This window comes from Abramis brama (genome assembly GCF_963993115.1).
Source record: "Abramis brama genome assembly, chromosome: 1".
Lineage (NCBI taxonomy): Eukaryota > Metazoa > Chordata > Actinopteri > Cypriniformes > Leuciscidae > Abramis > Abramis brama.
Genome location: NC_139963.1, coordinates 52,603,793 through 52,626,833, shown reverse-complemented (window position 1 = coordinate 52,626,833; position 23,041 = coordinate 52,603,793). Strand labels below are relative to the sequence as shown.

Below are 23,041 nucleotides of genomic sequence, written 5' to 3'. Positions count from 1 at the left end.
ACAATTCTTTCACTAATAATGTAATAATCGTATTTCTAGATTTTAACGTCATGTGGGAAACTGCTAAAATAAAGAAGTGAGACTAATAGTAATTCTCTCGTGTGCAAAATTAGCCAATAAACTGTTCAGAGCAGATGTGTGTTGAGACAGTGTGATTCACAGTATATGCACTTCTCACACACTAAAGCAACACTTTAGTGTCACTATAGCAACTCTAGCAGGATTTAAACACTCAGTATGTCAGATGACAGGAAGTTAATAACCACAGAAGGAGATGATGATGTTTAAAGGAAGAGCTGTAACTATATATAACGAAGGGAAAGACTGACAGAAACACAAAATGGCTGATAAGTGTGATCTGTGTCTGCTGGGACTGATCATTCTCTCTTCACTTCTCACAGGTAAAGAAATCTGTATTTTCTCTAAACACATTGTAGGATTGAAAATAATCCAAGAGCTCTCTCTCTTTGCCTCCTCTTCTCTCTCTCTCTCTCGCTCTCTCTCTCTCTCTCTCTCTCTCTCTCTCTGGTAACATTTTACATATATGCTGGGAACAATTAATGGTATAAGTTATCATCTCAGACATTTATTTTGTAACTATTTTAAGTATAACTGTAACCATGTTGTCAATAAACCCTTTCAATTACAAATAATGTGCTAACTAGTTTTGATTTGGTAATGACTTGATATATAGTATAATAGTGCTTTCTATTGCAATACAATATTGTCACTCTCTACAGCAACGCTCTCCCACATATTAATCTATTGTAACTGCGCTTATTTACGTCGTTGGTGTAAGTGTCAGTGGGTGGAATAGACAAGAAATGTACAGTTTTCTACCATCTTGCTGACAATGTTTCTTTAGTCATTCGTCAGTCCTGCAGGAAATCCACCCTTACAACATTTAGTGGAATTAGTCTGGAAAGAGTTCATTTGAACATGCTCAGTTTATTCTTGCACACATTCACGTTGTGATCTCAGAGTTGTGTATTGATACACACAGATCATACTGTATTATTCCTGATACTGGACATAGTGTCACTCAAACATCTGATGATGAAGAATTATCTTCATATTAAGAGTGTGTCAGTGATTTGAACAGCTCTCTGATAAAGACTAATAGTTTATTCTGGAGAGTGTGTTGTTTGCTTTAAGTGAGGGTAAAGCTGTGTGTGGAGTTGTTTAATCCTCCTCTGCTGAGATCTTCAGAGATCTAATGTCTTTCATCTTCAGTTGATTTCATCTAATGCTGAGTTCACACGGCACGATTTTAGCCCCGATTTTGTTACTGTCAAAATTTGGCAGGTTTTTTTACAGCAAATTTTTACAATGTGCACAGTAACAAATGGCCACATTTTGACAGTAACATGCTGTTTTCCATTAAAACAGCAATATAACGTAAAACCAATGGATTCTGGGAGATATTTGTTTTTTTCAAGAAAGTAGCCTACAGGAATATACTGAGAATTAACAGCTCAAAGTCGACACTCAGAGACTGTTCAAACACACACCATACTCCCTCATTCACTATTCCCTACATTAGTTCACTAATATAGTCCACTTGACTGAGTGAATAAAAACAAGTGAGTTAATTCAGACACTGATAAACACCTGCTGTTAACAAGGAGAATCACTGAAGGAAAGAGGAACAAGAAGAACAGAAAAAATATGAAATCAACTGAAGATAAAGACATTAAATCTGTGAAGATCTCAGCAGAGGAGGATTAAACAACTCCACAAACAGCATTACCAGCTTCACTTATTACTAACCAGACTGACTTTATTTCTGTCAGACGTCTACAGAAGCTCTTATTAAAAGGTGACAGAGGTTTAGATGTTATTGTATTTTCATGTGATGTTACCATGATGGTGATCAGTGTTTGGTTTATTTGGGCTCTGGACCCTTGACTTTTGAACATTAGTTTTTCTTTGGCTACGATAGCTTTGTCTTTAAACACATTTGCTATTGCAAAAAAGCATCAGATGACAATGGCTGTTTGTTAATGGTCACATTCATCATCTAGTGCCACAGATCTCATTTATTGTCTAATGTATTTTATCAGCGCAGTTTTTTTTTACAGTGTGTATTTTAGTTTTATGCTGGTATGTTTTATGTTTTCATTTATTAACATAATGATCACTGATACTGTGTGTCAGGTACCAGTGGAGTGGATGTGTTCATCAGTTCTGGTGAAAATGTCTCTCTGTCCTGTAATAAAACTCTTTCTGACTGCAAATCAACTACATGGATCTACTATAACAGCTTCAGACATTCAGCATCAGTTGTACTGATTGATTTAGGGATAAAGAAGAACGACACACAGAGACATGAGAGATTGAGTCTGGAGTCTGACTGCTCTCTGAACATCAAGAACGTCACAGAAGAAGATTATGGAAGATACAGCTGCCTACAATATGTGAATAACGGACAAGGAACTGATGCTTATGTTTATCTGCATGTTCTTCATGGTAAGTTTATGATTATGTGGTCAATTTAAAAGTCTCCCTTTAAACTCAGATGATGATTGAAGAGTCTGTGATTTGTGTCTTGTGTTCAGTTTCAGTGTCTCCATCTTCATCATCATCATCATCCTCACAGACTGAGATCAGTCCAGGCCGCTCTGTGACTCTCTCCTGTCAGTTGTATTCATATACAGATGCTGGATACTCCTGTGATTTTTTGGTCAGTTCTGGGGGATTTGAGCTGTTGTGGGTGAATCAGGCTGGTGTTGATCTGAAGACAGACTCCAGATATCAGATATCATCATCATCATCAGATCAATATCCCTGTATCATCATCACTCTGACTACAACACTCCTGAATGAAGATGACAACAGAGAGTGGAGATGTCAGCTTACTCACAGAAATCAACTCCAGACCTCAGTCAGATACACTGTCAAGTATTCAGGTGAGAAAACAGTGTTAGAAGAGCCTCATAATGTCAGTAACACTAAGGTCTATCAGTATCACTGAACCAGAACAAACTGAGGGAACAAAAGCTTCTTTGACTCTCACAGAAGAGTAACTCAAAGCATCACTGTCTTTCTCACATCAGTGCTTTTCATAGCATAATTCTAGAGTTATCTTCAGTGTTCACTCATCAAAATATGACTGTCATTTTCTACAGTATGATTGAGTTGTTGTTTTAGTTTCATTTCATGGACTTTTATGTGTGTCCCAATTAGCGTACTTATGCATATTCTATGACATGTTTAGTATAAACAGTGAGAGTAGTGTGTTCATATAACACTGCGGTTCTTTCACTCGATTCTCCCAGAAAGCGTCACATGAAGACGATATGTTGAGCTCATCCATGCAGCGCATTCACTGTAGATCCATGAAAAACACCAAACAGACATAAAATACTGCTCATCCACTCACACAATTATCAAAAAACATACATGTAAAAGTAAACAAAACAAATATACAAAAAAAGAGAGAAACACAAAATAGGCCGTACACTAGTAATGCTCGGCAACAAGTTTAACATATAAAACTTCAGTTATTAATCAAGTCTGGGTGTCTTATGACCCCAATATGAAATAAACTGATTTAAATACCTTTTTAGAAATATATCTTTTTGACCTTAAAGAAAAATAGTTATCTCTTGCCTACATTTTGTTTCGTCTGACCGGAGAAAGATTGACCAGCCATTCACCTCAACAGCTCAGATGAAACTGAAGAGAAAATGGCCGACTTCACTTATTTTTTACTCTTATGCTCAATTCTCTTATACTACGCCCTAAAAGTATGTACTCTTTTTGTGAAGAAAAAGTAGATATTTTTGAGTGTGTACCAGAAGAGTACACTGTAAACCCTAACATTCAAAAATAATTAATTGGTTTGAGTAGGACAAACTTAAATTTAACTAATTAGTTCAGTCAAATTAACTTATATGAGTATTTAGCACTTTCTTTTTCTTTCAAGTTCACAGAACTGATTTATTTTAAGTAAACTGAACTGTTTCATTGTTTTGAGTTTTATGAAATTATTTATTTTAATTTAGACAAACTTAAGTTTTACTGAAATGGCTGGGATGTCTATTTCCCAGCATGCTTTGCCCATGGCACTCGAAAGGGAGAGTAAATGCTAAAATTAAGTGTAATATGTTTTTTTGTGTGTGTGTGTGTGTGTAAGATTAATGTTAAGTGTGAGATTTAGTAGTAATTAATGTTTTGTCATGCTAATTTAGAAGAATTTCTGTTGTTTCTGTCTCTTGTTGGCTTTACACTGTAAAAAAAATCCCATAAAAAAACAGTCAATGACTGTCAGCTAAGGCTGCCAAGCAAAAACCGTAAAATTAACGTAAAATATCCTAAAGTGCAAAATACTTTTACAGAAATCTTCATTAATCTTTTTTAACAGAAACAGTTATTTCACATTTATTTTCTGAATTATTTTACTGAAAAACATGCAGTTAACTACACGCATGATTTGCTGTGACTATACGTCACTATATCAGCAACTACACAGTTACTGTCTGTTAAATAAAACAACACACATCATTTCATCAGCATTTCTCTGCTCATCCTGGACTGAAGCCCAGGCTCTACTCTTCAACACAATGGTGACACACGAAACACACCACACAGAAACACTTTAAACCCCATCAGAACATTAAACACTAACAGATCTCTCAGGATCTCAGCATCTTCACTTATGACAATCCAGACTTTATTTCTTTCATACTAACATTCTTATTGAGAATTAACAGAGGTTTAGAAGTTGAAGCTTTATTGAAAATAATAAAGTTTGATGTCACCATGATGGAGATCAGTGTTTGCGTTAGTTGGGCTCTTGACATTTTAGTGTTTAACTTAAGTTTTTCTCTGGTTGTTTTAACTGTGTGTCTTTGATGCTTATTAGTTATGGTAGGAATCCAAGAGAAACTCAGATCAGTAATCAGTAATTAAAGCAGCCAGAGAAAGCTAAAGTTAAATCTCACGGGTCATGAGCCCAACTAAAGCAGACACTGATCTCAATCATGGTGACATCAAATTTATTTTAAAAGTTTTTACACTTTATTTAAATTAGCATATTTTACTTTAATTTTATGTTTTTTGTTTGGCAGCCGCAGCTGCCAATCATTTGACCCTTTTTTAACGATTTTTTGCAATGAAGTATGATCGTGATTATTCAGGAAATACCTGTAAAATAACAGTGTTTTTCAGTTTATTTAATTTAGGATGTTTTACAGTTTTTTGGGGAGCTGACAGTCAGTTGACCATTGTATCATTTAACTGTTCTGTTACTGTTTAATTACAGATTATATTTGTAATTTTACATACATTTTTATGTAATTTAAGAAAACAGAAAAAATACTATATGAAAAATAGTCAATTTTCTGTATAAAAAATGTGAATTACTTGAATTTGTTATTAATGTCACAATACCTAAAATAACAGCTGAATTTTTATTCTACAGATATTATTTGTAATTTTACAGTGTTTTGAGTACAATTTAAAATGAAAGAAAATGATCGTCAAAAAAATCAGTTATTTTCTGTAAAATTAGGATTTTTTTTACAGTTTTTACGTAGGATAGTTACCATCATGGTGACAAGTGGTGCATGCAGCTTGATTTGAGAGCAAATAAACTTTTTATATTGTTGCTCTCATACAGCAAGTGCTTTTGTATATCATACTATTGTTAATATGTTAGCAAGTTAGTATGTTAACATATTAGCTTTTAAAAGCTAAGCTTGTACTAATAAAAGTGATCCCATTAAGATTACATGAAAGTTTTAAGTTAATTGTATGAATTAATGTAGGCAATTGATTGCCTTAAATGTTTTGAGTTCTGTCAGCTTATTCGGGTTTACAGTGTACTTCATAGATTTGAGTTATATTAATTGAATGGACTTAGTACTATTAACTTTATTTACCCAAGTTATCTTAACAATAAGTTATTGAGTTACTTGGACACAAATCAAATATCTTTGATGAATTAAGGCAATCGGTTTCCTCAAACGGTTTGAGTTGAACTAACTCATCAGGTTTTACAGTGTACTGTTAAGTTGTAAAATGTATATATTTGAGTACAGGAAACTTAAAAAAAACAAGGCAATCAGTTGCCACAAAATATTTAAGTATCATTACTACTACAATTTAAGTTACGTAAATTATATAATTTAATTTAATAACACTTAAAGTTCTTTAAAGTAAGTTTAGATAAATTAAAAGTGTTGATATATATTTGAGGGATATTTTAATTAAGTGAAATGATTAAAGTTGTCAGTACTCAAAACTTTGAGTTGCATTAAAGTAAAGATGAGCAATACACTAAATATATATTTTGATTTAAATGAATGTTTATTTATAATTTACAGGTACTCAAAGTAAGTAGCTATATGCTTACTGATGATATTTAAGTTTGCAAACTTACACAAATAGCGGCAATCAGTTGCCTCAATTCTTTTGAGTTAGTAGAACTTATCCGGGTTTACAGTGTAGACAAGCTTTGGGACATACTATAACGTCATATCCCAGATAGCAACATTGTTTCGGCCCAGATCCGGCCCACATCTGGCACATGTGGAAAGATGATCTGGCCCTCATGCAGCGTGGAATGACGGCCTTTGGGTGGACCTCTCCTGTTTGCCAGATCCGCTCCTGTTTGCAAAATAGTAATAAGTGAAGCTGGTAATGCTGTTTGTGGAGTTGTTTAATCTTCCTCTGCTGAGATCTTCACAGATTTAATGTCTTCTTTTATCTTCAGTTGATTTCATCTAAGGCTGTGGCTGAAGTCAGTTGTAGTTCTTGTGTTTCTGCTCATCTCTTTTTCTGTTCTCTTCTTTTCTAGATGAGAAAGTTCGTCGAGACAAACTTTAAGTTGGCTTGAGAAAGCTTGGACCAGAAAGTTTTTTGCTAGGCGGTTGCTAGAGTGTTCTGGGTGGTTGCTATGGTGTTGCTAGGCGGTTCCTAAGGTATTTTGGGTGGTTGCTAGGTGGTTGCCAGGGTGTTCTGGGTGGTTGCTAGGGTGTTGCTAGGCGGTTGCTAGGGTGTTCTGGGTGGTTGCTATGCTGTTTCTAGGTGGTTGCTAGGGTATTCTGGTTGGTTGCTATGCTGTTCTGGGTGGTTGCTAGGGTGTTTTGGGTGGTTGCTAGGTGGTTGCTAGGGTGTTCTGAGTGGTTGCTATGGTGTTGCTAGGCGGTTGTTAGGGTATTCTGGGTGGTTGCTAGGCAGTTGCTAGGGTGTTCTGGGTGGTTGCTATGGTGTTGCTAGGCGGTTGTTAGGGTATTCTGGGTGGTTGCTAGGCAGTTGCTAGGGTGTTCTGGGTGGTTGCTATGGTGTTGCTAGGGTATTCTGGGTGGTTGCTAGGTGGTTGCTAGGGTGTTCTGGGTGGTTGCTATGGTGTTGCTAGGCGGTAGCTAAGGTATTTTGAGTGGTTGCTAGGGTGTTCCTACACTGTTAGACCTTACCGGGTTTTTTTACAGTAAAATACTGGCAACACTGTTGCCAGTAAAATACTGTTAATTGTACAGTTCTTTACTGTAATCTAGTTTGTTTCTGTAAAAATGCACTAAATTATAGTTAACTAATTACACTTGCAGAAACCGACTGCCTTAAATTGACCAACTGTCATTTAAATGTATTAACTAAAATTTATAATGCATTAATAATGTGAGCAAAGTTTTACTGTGAACTTCTTTCATTTGAGACCACTAAAAAACTATTGTACATAAAAAGATTTTCACTGGATCAGCAACTACACAGTCACCGCCTGTTAAATAAAGCAACATGCAGCGTATCATCAATGTTTGTAGATCTTCTCCTGGACTGAAGCACAGGCTCTACTCTTCTGCACAATGGTGACCCAAAAAAATAATTTTACAGTAAACTACTGGCAACAGTGTTGCCAGTATAAACCTGTTTTATAACTTACAGTTTATTACTGTTAAAATACATTTTGTGGGTGTGTCTTTTTTATCTTACACAGTTAACCCTTTCAACCCCTCAGGGAAATCCACACTACGAGTAAAAAGTAGCGATGCAGTGAGATAATTAAGGGAATATGTAAGTGATTGTAAGCAGAATCACTGAAGAAAAGAGAAACACAAGAACAGAAAATAGAGAAACACAATAACTATGACTGACTTCCAGCCATTACACATTATTACACTTATTATTAACCAGTATGACTTTATTTCTGTCATACAGAAGTTGTTATTGAGATGTTTAATTGAAAATGTTTGGTTTGAAGTTACCATTATAGAGATCAGTGCTTGCTTTAGTTGGGATGCTGATGCTAAAACGTTAGTTTTTCTTTTGCTGCTTGAGCTGTGTTTTTGCAAGTCACACTTGTGCACACACAGTTTATGAATGACTGCAGTTATTATGATTATGATGACAAAATCATCATATTGCCTGTTCATTCACTAAGGAATTCATTCTCACTTATTCAGAGTTTAATCCTCAGTCAAAAGTGTTGCATTACCACCACTGTGAAAACGCAGCAATAAGATACAATGACTTTTTTTTTAACACATGATGCATAACCAGAGAAACAGAGCTACACTGTGTTTTAGAAACACCGAGATATCACAATTTAGCACATGAATCTCAACAATGGTGGCAATATTTTTTTATTATTATTATTATTATTCATGCCGCAGTGCATGCTGGGAGTTTTATATTATCCTGGAACCCAGCATGCATTGCGACATGAAACTTTTCACCATTGTTGAGATTCATGTGCTGATTGTTGATATCTGTGTGGGTCTCAGTCAAGCAGGAGTAAAATAAAATTGAATGCACTATATGATTACAATATTCTTCAGAAAACCTGATTACAGAAATATTGATTTCATTTTGTAGATTCACAGATATATGCTAAATATGAGAACTATAATTTCAATGACTATATACAGGAAAAATCTGAAAATCAGGCATGTCCAGGATGATTGTGACATCATCACAAAAAAATAAAAACATCTGATCATCTTCCTCTTGACTTTTTCTTGCCATAACAAATGTGTTTTATAAACTCACCTTTACAGCAGTCAGAGAGAGATGAATGGTAAGAAGTCCAGGGACAAGAGACCAACTAAAGCAAATACTGATCTCAATCATGGTGACAACAAATTTTATTAATAACTAAATCTCTGTTAATTCTCAACAATAACTTTTGTACATGTATGAAAGAAATAATCATAAACTGGTTTGTAAACTGGTTTCACACTCAGTGCTGCTGGAAGTCAGTTGTAGTTTTTGTGTTTCTCTTTTTTCTGTTCTTGTTTCTCTGTCCTTCAGTGATTCTGCTTATCAGGTGTTCATCAGTGTCTCAATTCACTCACTTCTTTTCATTCAAGTGGACTATATTAGTGAACTAATGTAGGGAATAGTGAATGAGGGTATAGGGTGTGATTGGGAAAACAGCCTCTGAGTGTCGACTTTGAGCACTGTTAATTCACAGTATATTCCTGTAGGCTACTTTTATTTTCTACGGTATATTACTGTTTTAATGGAAAATGGTATAATATTGTCAGAATTTTACAGCAAGGGTTAACAGTGTAGGCAGTTGTTAGGGTGTTCTGGGTGGTTGCTATGCTGTTGCTAGGTGGTTGCTAGGGTATTCTGGTTGGTTGCTAGGGTGTTCAACAGAAGCGTTAAGAAAGTGTCAGGAACCGTTGTGTGTATTATTTATGTAACTTTAGGGAATAAACTTGCTTGAAAGCCATGAAAACAACAGTGAGACAGAGTTTTTGCAGCTTGTCAGTCGAGTTGCCCCGTTTACATGGTAATGTAAAACGAAATGTTCGTGCCCCCTTTAAGAAATCTCTCTCTTCTCGCGATACTATTCACTGGTTTTGTATGCAGGCACGCGACCAGAGAAGCATTTTCACTGTACAGAAGAGCTCCACGATCTTGTGCGTGCATCGATCTGATTCACTGCTTAGTATAATATAGTATATTATAGTGAAATCTACATTTTTTGTTGTGAAATCTCTTCAAACAAGTCAAGCTTTTCTTTAATTAGACTTGTATCTGTCTAATTGTGCTCCCATCGACAGCTGTTGGCCCACTTATTTAAAACAGCAGTCAGAATAAAACCCCAGTTAGTTTGCTTCAGGTGTGTACTTCCTCCACACCGGGTTACAAAAAATAGGCAACAAATTGCAAAAACACACTGATTAAAAATAAATTTTGTCTCTGATATCTACATAGAGGGTATGGCTTATTTAAGGGCATTTAAAATGTCCAGATATGGTTTTACAGGTCCATTTTCAACCCTAGAAATTGGCCCTAGAATGAAATGGTCTGTTTTTACCTTATTTGGAAGGGTCATGAATAGTAATGAGGAGTTCTGCTCTGATTGGCTGTTTCACTGCAGGCTCATAACAGTAGCTTAGAGTGACAGCAAAAAGGTCCCTGATGTCCAGCGTGACAATGGAGAGATTAGGCGTTCAACCGTACATCAGAGTCCTGCACGGGTCCGATTTTGTAAATCCGCACCCGCCCGTACCCGCAGTGCTTCAAACCGCATCCGACCCCTTTTCCGACAGCAGCACTAATTAAAATCCGCACCCGACCCACTTAAAATAGAACCGACACCCGACCCGCACCTGAAATAAAATAAGTTTAGCCAATCACATTATAGACACAATTACAAAAATGTTTATTGCCAGGTCATACAGAAGTTATTACACGACAATTAACACAAGGACAACTGCAGCCGAAGCTGTCAAAAGGCTGGTACATGAAAAACATGGCTACACAGCAAAATCCCCAGTGTTAAATTAACACAACTCAGTGTTTATATGTGTCCACACTACAGGGTGTTAAAAATTAACACTGAAGCAGTGTTGAAGTTAATGAGATAATTAAGTGATTAATTAAGTGATGATTGGCCATTAGTGGTGACACCTGATGTTAATAAGCAGAATCATTGAAGGAAAGAGAAAAAAAACAATAACAGAAAAAAGAGAAACACAAGAACTACTGACTTCGAGTCATTACACATTGTTGCACTTATTATTACCAGTTTGACTTTATTTCTGTCATACATCGACAAAAGTTCTTGAGATTCAACAGAAGTTTAGACGGTAATATTTTATGGAATTTTTCTTTTCAAGTTACCATTTTGGTGGTCAGTGTTTGCTTTAGTTGGGCTCTTGACACTTTTCATTTTTTAATATTAGTTTTTCTCTGGTTGCTACAACTCTGTGTTTATAAAGCACATTTGTTACTGCAAGAGAAAACATGACCTGCTCACAATATGTTTTGATGATAAAAACATTATCATCATGTAGTGTCCTGATTCACTGATGTGAGAGTCTAAATGTTTGACTATATGCTTGATGTCTTGTTTTAGTATTGGTGGTTGTAGCTCTGAGATTCTACAGTTTGAGATCCAACAGCAATATCAAAAATTTTGAAAATACTTTGAGCAAAGAAGAAATTGTGTTTAAACGCACAGACATCAATAATCAGCATATGAATCTCAACAATGGTGACAAAAAACAAATTAGTGACAAACAGATCAACTCTGAACATCACAAAACAAGCTACTAAAGTCAGAACAAAACAATAGCAAAATAAAAGCAAACAGAAAAAACAATGAAAATTACAGGACAATTCAGCTGCATAATTTATTCATGCTGCAATGCATGATGTCAGCCATTGATGCGTTCTGATTGGTGGCTCCCATCATGCATTGCAACATTAAGCATTTGTTTGATTGTCACCATTGTTGAGATTCATATGGAGATTCTTGATGTCTGTGTGTGATTTTAAATCCTTCAGATCTTTAAAACATTGCTGGAAGTAACTACTTTAGTGAAAAATTAATAAAACAATTAGATAATCAGTTTATAATGCTGGGTGACATTTTTGAATCAGGTCACTAGTAATTTCATCATTGAAACATAACCGGGGCTGCATTTCCAAAAGCATCTTAAGTCTAACTTGATTGCAGACCAACTGCAACAAATGGTCTATACGATCAAATTAGGCTTGCGATGTTGTCAGGAAACACAGCCCAAGTCATAGTTTCTCTTGCCACAACACATATGCTCTATAACAGGGGTCGGCAAGTAACTTTGGCCGCGGGCCAATATTTTTTTTAGCCAGTAGATGGCGGGCCAGCTACACAGAGTAGGCCTATGGATACAAATTAAATACTCTTATATAGGCCTATAATCGCAGAATATGATGGGTCCGTCACCGTCCGTGGATCATTCGTTCAATCGTTTTTTTTAAAAATTAAAACCAAAAATAAAAAGATGAAAAACGACTTGTTTTTCCATTATTTATTTCCTGAACTAAAATGAAAAAAACGAATAACGACGGGTTTTCTGATGTTCTGATTGTGCTCAGATCAAAAATAGAAAAAATGAATTACTGGATTAGACAGATTTTAATTTTTATTTTGAATTTAACACCTTAGGCATATATCAAGGAAATCATTTTAAACAGATCAAGTACTATTGTGGTAACAGAACAGATTACAGCCATTTTAATAAAGGTGAGAATCATGCCTCATTCGCTTACAGTCCGACTTTTGAACTTTATTCCTTTTTTTATTATTATTATTATTTATTCGGGGGGCACACATGCACACCTAAGGTTTAAGGAGGTCTGTCAATATAAATATTAGGCTATTTTAACATTGTAGGCCTACTGTCAGCAGAGAAAAAAATGCCACAGAAAAAAATTTGGAAATATAAATAACATAAATTAAATAGGACAAAGCCTATCACTCAAATTTCTAAGCAACATAAACGAAAAACATATTGCCCTACTGACAAATGAAGTAGGCTATTTTCTGCCGAACTATTTCAAACATCCTTGCAAAAAAAAGAATCTTCTTGCTCCTCAGAGCTAGGTGTAGCCTAAAGGTGGTCAGAATTAAGTGTGGATGCGCTGTCCAAAGGTGTATGGATGGGCTATTGCCAGTCAGACCGCCCGCTCCGTCCAAAGTACACCAGAGTTGTGACCGCTACCATCTTTTGACGCGCGAATGGACACAAAGTGGTCAAGCGTATAACTAGACGCGGCAGGCGCGAATTTGACGTGCTATTCGCGTCCGGTGTGAACGCACAGTTATACTTTAAAATGTAATCCCGCGCCGCATGATTCCCTATATGTGCGTTGCACACGGCGGTGAAATCGCCGCACGACTACGGCTTTTCTCAAGTATTGGAAGAGTTTTGTGCAGCATTTAGGACTTCCAAAATAATCCGGCGGGCCAGAAAATATTGCTGGCGGGCCAGTTTTGGCCCGCGGGCCGCCAGTTGCCGTTCCCTGCTCTATAAGCACAGAGTTGGAGCAACCAGAGAAAAACTAATGTTATATAGTAAAGGGTCAAGAGCCCAACTAAAGCAACCACTGACCACCATAATGGTGACATGAAACGAAACATTCCATAAAACATTACCATCTAAACTTCTGTTAAATCTAAATAAGACCGTGTGTAGATGTATGACAGAAATAAAGTCAAACTGGTAAAATAATAAGTGCAATAATGGCTCGAAGTCAGTAGTTCTTGTGTTTCTTTTTTCTGTTCTTGTTTCTCTTTCCTTCTGTGAGTCTGCTTGTTATCATCAGGTGTCACCACTAATGCTCAATCATCACTTAATTAATCACTTAATTATCTCATTAACTTCACCACTGCTTCAGTGTTAACTTAATTAACTCATTAACTTCAACACTGCTTCAGTGTTAATTTTTAACACCCTGTAGTGTGGACACATATAAACACTGAGGAGTGTTAATTTAACACTGGGGATTACACTGGGGTGTAACGTTACCACAAAACTGAGTAGCCTTATAACATTTTACCAATCGAACAGATGCAGCTACAACACTATACCTGCCACGCAATTTCGTCGAGCCTACATCTGACAATTTTGGGTTCAAACACGCCCTGCACACCACACATACTTAACAGTGTTAAATATGAAAAATACCGTTCGATAGAACTGCTTTGTTACCACAGTTTCTGCGTGCTTCCTCAGCGATGAAGTTCCACATTTGCGGCTATCCAACACGAAAATGTTTGCAGCAAAGCCTTTCACAATATTTTCTTCAGATAACTCCAAATTTCTCCCACACACATGCATCCATCTCAACGACTGCAAGCAGATCGCGCGCGCGCACGGTTATGATGAATTTTTGAAAGTGAAAGTAGCCTAGGTAACGTTAGATCCTGGGAGGGCGCAGTTCCGCCTGGCCTTGAACATGGGCTGGCATATGCAAATTTTTGGAGGCGTACATATTAATGATCCCGACTGTTGCGTCACAGTCGGTGTTATGTGGAGATTCGCCTTTTTTTCAGGGGTGTTTTTCAAAAACGAGATTTAAATAAGAAGGAGAAAACTATGGCGTTTGAGACTCACTGTATGTCATGTCCATGTACTGAACTCTTGTTATTTAACTATGCCAAGATAAATTCAATTTCAAATTCTAGGGCACCTTTAAAATATATTTTCAAAATATATTTCAAAATATTTAACAGTGTACCACACACTGTAAAAAATGATCGTAATTTTAACGGTAAAAGACTGTAAAAATGCTACAGTGAAAAACTGTTAATTGGTTAACAGAAAGTTTCCGTACTATATACGGTAAATAACTGTGATAGATGTAACGGTACATTTAATGTAATTTTACTGTTTTTGAAAGTGAAAAAACAACTCATTGTATCATTTACAGTGAAAAACCGTAAATTGACATTCCCACAATTCCCTGTGACACTTCACATTTGATGTATTTTTGTTGAAATAACTATGTTTGTTTCTTCATAGTTTTCTTCGTTTTTTCTAATCAGTTATGTACATTAGGGGTTTATGTTACATTTAATGTTGTTAAATTAATGTTTATTGCATTTTTAAAATTTCATGTGTTACCATGATGGTGTTTAATGTTTGTGTGAATGACACTGTGCAGCTTCTATATCAAATCAAATCAACTATATTTGTATAGCGCTTTTCACAATACAGATTGTATCAAAACAGCTTCACAGTATTAAAATAAAATAATACAACAAAGTTTGTTTCTAGTGGAATTTATTGATTGATAGAATAAAATTAAATATATATATATATATATTAGTATTAACTCTCTTGTGGAAGAACTGCTTATGTTGAGCTTTGATTGATCATGTGACTCTCATCACTGCTGTGATTGGTGGTTATCAGTGTACAAAACAGATATTAATACTTCAATAGGACGGTAAATTAACATTATATCATATTACCGAAATCCAATGTTAAATATACAGTTTTTTTCCGTAAAAACAACGCCCCTGCTGCCAGAAAATTACCGTTTTTTTACTGGGTTTTTTTTTACAGTGCATATATGTGAATATATTACATTTCTGTATGGGTAAACTTCTGCCTAGCCCCCCTAAAATATGTTTGATTAACTGTACACTAATTCATGATTGCTTCAGTCCCCTTTAAAACATGAAACCGGCAGCAGGCATCGGCTTCACAGCGAGCGCACGTCAGGAACAGAGGACTGGGTGTGTGTGTGTGTGTTTCTGTGTGTGTGTGTGTGTGTGTGTGTTCATCTGAGCCTTATTGGTCTGTCACTGTCCGTCAATGTCAGAATATTTGAGATGACCGATTTAATATGTGACAGCTGTTTTAGGTCATAATTGTTAGACGAATTACAGAAATAATCAGGTAATCAACTAATAAACTTTTGTCTAATTAGGCACAGGTCAGTTAGGTTAATGTGTACATATTAAGAATGAATATAATATTAGTACATTTGTAGCGATCAGTAAATTAAAAAAGCCCAGCTTTAGGAAGTGAAGAGACAGAAAAAGAAAGAGCGATGGATAAGAGGAGAGAGCAGGTATTGACAAATAGCCTAATCTAACATGGTATTAAAGCTATTTATTATCCTTTTTTGGCCTTCAAAAGTCTTATATTGCACATATATAGATCAGAGAAATAAAATAAAAAACCAACAACCTCAAATGTAGGACCTCAGTGATTATAAAGCCCTGCCTGTGGCCCTGTAGGATCAATAATGAATGTGTACATATTGGGAATGAATTTAATGCACTTAGTTACCTATCTTTCCTGGTAGCCTTCAGTGAATGAACGTGTCTGAGACCCTATGATTACTTTCTTCTCTGACAGAGACAAACTCATGAAAGGCCTATATCAGTCAAAGCTCAGCTTTAGGAGGTGTTGTATTTTTATCCCGCTGTAACCTCTAGATCCTTCTAAAACATTCCCATAATCTGCTGCAATCAAACATTGCCCTTACCTGTAGATTAAAGATGTAAGATGTGGATTCAGGGTCCTCGGCGGAGCCTCTAACAGCTCAATCTTGAATTCGGATACATTGGGCGTTTGCCAATATTAATATTTAATTACAAAAACACATTAGTCAATTGTCGAGTTCACACAGTTAGTTAGTTACCTATGATCACGCATGTGAACTTGACAATCGACTACTGTGGACTTCGGCCAAAAACAGGATGTAAATACAGGTATGAGCGCTGGCTGAATTATTATCATTTTTATTCATATCTTTCACATCTACTGCAGTCAGATTCACCGTGTTCACTCTGAAGGAATCACTCACATGGCTGTGCACTTGTAATGACACATCAAGGATGTTAAGAGGCAAAAAGCAGGTTTAAAACTTGCCCCATTGAAGTCAACAGGGTGCAAATTTTAAAAAGAGGATAACATGGTGTAGGCAACACCGATTTTTGTCGTTGTTCTCTGTACTGACAGCACTCCAAATTTACAAAAAAAATTAGCTCAATGTTAAAATTGACCGGAGTTCTCCTTTAACGTTAGATGAGCGCTTTGTGATGCGTCTTCACATTAGATCTTCTAAGCGACACATTTCGGTTGAAAATTAGACAAAGTAGGCTACAGATCCAGATCGCTCAGCAAATTGACCGGAGTTCTCCTTTAAAGGGATAGTTCACTTTGAAATTAATTTTTGTTATGTTTTAGCTTACCTCAAGGGCATCCAAGATGTAGGTGTCTTTTTTTCCGCAGTAGTTTCAATTTTGATATTTTTAGGTCAAACCGTTCTTGTCTGTCAGTCATTTAATGCAGGTCTATGGTCACTGTCTCAAAGAGCATGCACAAAGTCCAAATTAAAACAATTCCCCGTCGTCCAAATTAAACAATTCCCCATCGTAAGTTCACATTGATGGCCTAAGACACGAAACGAGCGGTTTGTGTGAGAAAACTAGTATTTATATCGTTTTTAGCTCTTATACACAGCCACGTCCAAGTGATCTGAGGGCGCGCGCGCATCCTGGTGTGTGACATGTGCGCAGACTGGTGCATAGATATATACACTAGATGTCGCCTTAAAGACATTCGTTCCAATAAGCTGCCGTAGACAAGGCGACATCTAGTGTATATATCTATGCACCAGTCTGCGTACACGTCAGATCAGATCACTTGGACGTGGCTGTGTATAAGAGGTAAAAACGATTTCAAGTCAAGTATTCAGGTGAGAAAACAGTGTTAGAAGACCCTCTTAGGCCCCATTTACACTGCATGGTTCAAGTGACCCAATTCCGATTTTTTCCTCTCATGTGGCACAGATCGGATATGACCGGCGAACGTGTAAGCAGGAAAAATCACATGGATTCCGATATTCTCAGATCGGTTTCAGGCCTCACTCATATGTAGAAATAAATCATATATGAATCGGATACGTGCATTTGCGTCTGCCATGTAAGCAGACAAATCGGATATTCCCCAGTAAATACGAGTCGTACATCATTAAAAAAATGCGACGTCAACTCAGGTGGACATTAACTGCGATCACTTATTAATGGCGCGATGGAGGACGAAGGCTCAACACAGTGGAGTAATTTTTTCTTCGCCTTACGAGAGCAATGTTTTAAATAAAAATGAAAATAGTGAAAATAGTACGGAAAGCAAAACACTGGATAATTAAAGATGCGCGGACCCACTAAGCAAAATGATGTCCAAAACACGTCTTTTCAACGTCTTTGTCACAAAAGTCGGACGTTGAAAAGACGTCCACTGAGGAGCCAGAATGAAAGTTTTTATGACGTCTTTTTTTGACGTGTTCTGCACGTCCGATATAGACGTTCATCGAACCTTCGTACAAGCTTAAAACTAGTTCAGATGTGGCCATTGTGGACATATTTTCAGCATCATTTATGGTCTCATTTATACATAATTACTTTGACTATTGCTGTCAGATGATCTTAGTGAGAATTAACAGAGGTTTAGATGTTGATATTTGTTTAAATTTGAAGTGTCACCATTGTGGTGATCAGTGTTTGCTTTAGTTGGGCTCTTGGTCCCCGTTCCTTTTACTTTAACTTTTATTTGACTGCTTCAACTGTGTGTTTGTAAAACACATTTGTTGTGGCAGAGAAAGCCAATAATAAGTAAGATCAGGTGTTTTCATCTTATTGATGATCATGAAATCATTACAAAACAAGCATCTAATGTTGTCAGATGCTTTGGCATTCTTAACCACCAACTTTCTGCAATATTGGTGCCTAAAGCATTAAAATGATCACTTATTTGAAGGTGTATAAAAAGAATGTGCACATGATGTTTTGAGCAAGTGTATCACATAGTCACACACAGACATCAAGATTTTGGATATGAATCACAACAACGGTGACAATCAAAACAAAAAAGCTTGGGAATTAAGGAGGAGTTTTGTACTATGAAAGCTACCCATCATGCATTGCAGCATGAAGTTTTTTTTTTGTTTTTTTTATTGTCACCACTGTTGTGAATCATATGCAAAATCTTGATGTCTGTATGTGACTATATGATACATTTGCTCAAAACATCATGTGCACATGCTTTTTATACACCTTCAGATAAGTGATAATTTTAATGCTTTTGGCACCAATAATGCAGTTCCACAAGGTTGGTGGTTATTAATGCCAAATATAAACACAAAACTTTAAACACATTATTAGATGCCCATTGAGCTGATAACACCTCATACTTGTTCTAGGCTTTCTTTGCCACAACAATTGTGTTACACAAACACACTGTCACAGCAGCCAAAAAAAAGTTAAAGTAAAAACAAAGGGGACCAAGAGCCCAACTAAAGCAAACACTGATCACCACAATGGTGACACTTCAAATTAAACAAATATCAACGTCTAAACCTCTGTTAATTCTCACTAAGAGCATCTGACAGCAATAGTCAAAGTAATTATGTCTAAATGAGACCATAAATGATGCTGAAAATATGTCCACAATGGCCACATCTGAACTAGTTTTAAGCTTGTACGAAGGTTCGATGAACGTCTATATCGGACGTGCAGAACACGTCAAAAAAAGACGTCATAAAAACTTTCATTCTGGCTCCTCAGTGGACGTCTTTTCAACGTCCGACTTTTGTGACAAAGACGTTGAAAAGACGTGTTTTGGACATCATTTTGCTTAGTGGGGATGAGCTCCAAAGTCACCCGAATCCAGAGCCAAAAACAAATCATCCACCCACCACTCACCCGCACCAATAATTTTCTCTGATTTAAATATCCGCACCCGATGGTCAAATTACTATTATTCTTATGTGTTGTTACGTGCAGGGATGTAGTGGAGGCTAAACGCACGTAAACGCCGTTTACGCACCTCCCAAAATTCGGAAATAGCGTTTGCCCACCTCCAAAGTGCATTTATCCACCTCTACATTGCGTTTATCCACCTCTAAATTTCACGTTATTTGAGCGAACTTTGTTTTTCCAGTGCGTTTATCGCCGATCGGTAGCCTATACATGATTCGAGCATTTGAGCCGTTAACGACAGAGCAGAACGCGTAGCACAAACACGGAGCAGAGAGCGCAGCGCGCCGACACACACACACACACACACACACACACGGAACAAAGAGAACGGCGCACACACGTAGCAGAAAACACACGCTCTTGAAGTTACTAAACAAACTGCGTGAGAATGAAACTTGATCGCAGCCGCAACAGGAAATCATTAAAACAATGCAAAAAAGGGATTTTTTAAATTTCATTACAGGCAGCTGGTTTAATGTAGGGAGAATATCAAAACCCAACTGTACAAGAGATTCAGAGAGAGTCAAGCCTGCACCAGGTTTAAAACTTTTCCCTCTACAGGGAAACACTGATCCACATTTTTCTGATAGACCAAAAAATTAATCAATTAATCGAGGAAATATTCAACAGATTAATCGACTATGAAAATAATCCCAAATCACTAATCATTATGCACAAGTGCATTGCATTGGAAGCCCTGGATATAAGCCTCCCTCTCGATCTCTCATAAATATTTTTGATCTCTCTGTTTTGTCATTTAGTAAACTTTATAGATTTCAACCATATTATTCCTTTTTGAGTCTCTTTAACAAGAACTTAGATTAATGTATGAATTGAATAGTGATTGTGTGACCTATGATGAGGGAACAACCAGTGATACCCTTGGTAGTACCATCAAATGATAGCCTATAGCGATGTCATCAGGATACACGTCGTGGTCCACCAGAATTTATAGTTTACCCACCTCTTTTTTTACCACTACACCACTGGTTATGTGTGAGGATAAATGAATGACGCAATGCGTGGAAAATCTCAGAGATGGTACACAAAGAGCATTTGTGGTTAAAAAGTATTTATATATATATATATATATATATATATATATATATTTAGAAAATGACCGATCGTTTTGCTAGATAAGACCCATATTTTTTTAACTGGGATCATGTAGAGACTTTGAAGATGCATTGAGATGGACATTTGTACCTTCTTTGTACATTGGTATAGTTGGTTGCACCCGGATTAACCTTAACACTCTTCAGAGTAGGACCATGTGTACTCTCAGCAGAGTTAGATGAAACCTGGGGATTTTGCTGTGTGTGTTCTCATGTTAGATTTCTTTAGTTTGGTAAAATAAAGTTCAAGCTGCTAGGTTTGCTACGCCTCTCCTCTTCTTCTCCTCATTCTGGATATTATTATGATGCATCTCGACTAACATTCATCCTTTTCAGATCAAGCTGATACAAAAACACCAGTCACAGAGTCTCAGGGTCACTGGAATAAAAACACACCAGGTACATAATCACAGTGTTTTGTCTTTGTCTATAGTTGTCCCCAATCTGCCCTGTCCGTCTCTGACTCTGTGCTCGATCTCTTCTTCAGTCATAGTGATTTCTGTCGCTGCAGTCGCTGTTCTCCTTCTTGCTCTTCTCTGGCTGATCTGCAGAGAAAGAGCTGGTGAGTTTTCAGATTTACTCCTTTACAACAATTAAAAACAGTTCAGATGAGCAAACAAACACATCATGTTCAGACTGTAAGTATCATAGAAACATGTGGATTATATGAAATTCTCAAACAGAAGTTAATTCCTGCTGAGAAGTCCTGTAATGTCAATATCACAGAGTTATCAAGTCAACAATCATTTTTATTATTCATTTTACTGCTTCAACAAAATCTGCTAGTTGAAAAAGCTTAATACTTAATATTCTGTTTTTTTCCATAAATACTCATATTTCATGAGGCTCTTGTTTTCAGATAATAAAAGAGGGACTGGCGACTCTGCGGTGAGTTCAGTAATGCAGTGATTTAGATTTGATTACTGTCTTTAAAGCTCAATAAAGTGTCATTCATGCAGTTTAACTGTTTGTTCTGAAGGTCAAAGATGAGAATGATCATAACGGGGCGAATGAGACGATCAACATGTCCATTCCTCCCGCTGCAAGAGCCGATGTGAGTCCACTAAATCATCAAACATTACGTTCACTGTCTGTTCAGTAATGTGATTTAAAAGCTTTTGTGTTATTCTACATATTATAGTGAGAGATATGTCTGTTCTGTGTGTTAAACTTGACTCTCTGCACGTCTGCATTGATGTTTAGGAGCAGACAGATGATGTGACTTATTCTGAGGTCACTTATTCCAATACAAAGCCAGTAAAATCACTCAATGTGAGTAGATACCAGCACATGAGTTTGACTCTCAGATAAATGAAGCTCATGCTCTAATAATAATAATAATAATAATAATAATAATAATAATCGCTGTGGTTCAAACATTGATGGACAGAATCTGTTCTTTCAGGATCATGATGATACAGTGACTTATGCTGCCATCAGAGGAAGAGAAGATCAACCGCAGGATCAACTTTACGCCTCTGTGAACAAGAACAAGACCTTCACAAATAAACATTAATGATCCAGATCATGAGCTCATCATATCAGGAGCAGACGGGAAGATTTCATTTCTCTGGGGTTTGGAGGAATTATATATTTGTGTGTGAACGAGCAGATATTTGTTGAATGTCCTGTGAATATGAATGAGATTTATTGTGAATCATCATCTGGTCAGAGCACAGAATCTCATCTATATCATCACAGCTACAGTAAAGTTAGAGATTGAAGCCCTGATGTGTTTTCATACAGGCCAGACTCAATCTAGTGTCACACAAGCCTCTTCCATGACTGGAGTCTGTTCATCCACTGGATTTCTGTCTGAAAACCTTCATCTTCATGCAGAAGCTCATGCTGAAATGATCCTCTTGCTTCAGCTTGTATATCAGCTGTTTCTTCTACAGAGAGACGTCCGTCTGAGAATTACATCAGTGTCTGCTCACATTATATCTTCATAAAATATTCTAAAATTTGACTTTGCAGTGTGTATATGTCACGCAATTAAATGTCAGTTATTTCTTTCCTTTTTTTCACATGTGACAATAAAGAGCTTGAAAAATCATGAGTTAAAAGAAAAGTTTTTGTCTCTTCTATTCCTGTAAAAACAGACGTAACTAAACTTGCTCCTTTTAAAAACCCTCTATTTTAAAACCCACCAGCCGCCACTGGAAAACAGAAGTACGTTTGGCAGGAACTACAAAGCTATTTGATGAAAAAAATATTACTGATTTTCAATTTTTAAAAAATAAAATAAAATAAAAAAATAGAGGGGACCTAGGATGATAACAGCACTAAACACTAGACAAGAGAGTCCATTACCACCCTCTGAGCTACAAGGAAACGCTGAACATTTGGACACCATGTTTCACAGTCTCTAGACACTTCCTCAAATCTGCTTCACAGTTTTATCAGCGCTTTAACCTATTCTGAG

The 23,041-nt window shown here is 36.6% G+C and overlaps 1 protein-coding gene across 1 annotated transcript; it reads left to right on the top strand.

Annotated features, from left to right (window-relative positions):
* The first annotated feature begins 263 nt into the window (after nucleotides 1-263).
* Nucleotides 264-22,879, top strand: LOC311087367 (uncharacterized protein). The gene is made up of 9 exons (XM_084120707.1): nucleotides 264-401; nucleotides 2,158-2,469; nucleotides 2,559-2,909; nucleotides 20,953-21,015; nucleotides 21,104-21,178; nucleotides 21,476-21,504; nucleotides 21,596-21,670; nucleotides 21,820-21,888; nucleotides 22,022-22,879. The coding sequence occupies exons 1-9, from the start codon at nucleotides 341-343 to the stop codon at nucleotides 22,130-22,132; spliced, it is 1,146 nt and encodes a 381-aa protein (XP_083976833.1). The 5' UTR covers nucleotides 264-340; the 3' UTR covers nucleotides 22,133-22,879.
* Nucleotides 22,880-23,041: the final 162 nt, after the last annotated feature.

Excerpts from the sequence above, each read along its gene's own strand:
- LOC311087367 (XM_084120707.1), top strand. The coding sequence starts at position 341 with ATGGCTGATAAGTGTGATCTGTGTCTGCTGGGACTGATCATTCTCTCT. Across the intron at positions 402-2,157 it reads TCTCTCTTCACTTCTCACAG|GTACCAGTGGAGTGGATGTG; the intron begins GTAAAGAAATCT and ends ACTGTGTGTCAG. Across the intron at positions 21,889-22,021 it reads AGCCAGTAAAATCACTCAAT|GATCATGATGATACAGTGAC; the intron begins GTGAGTAGATAC and ends CTGTTCTTTCAG.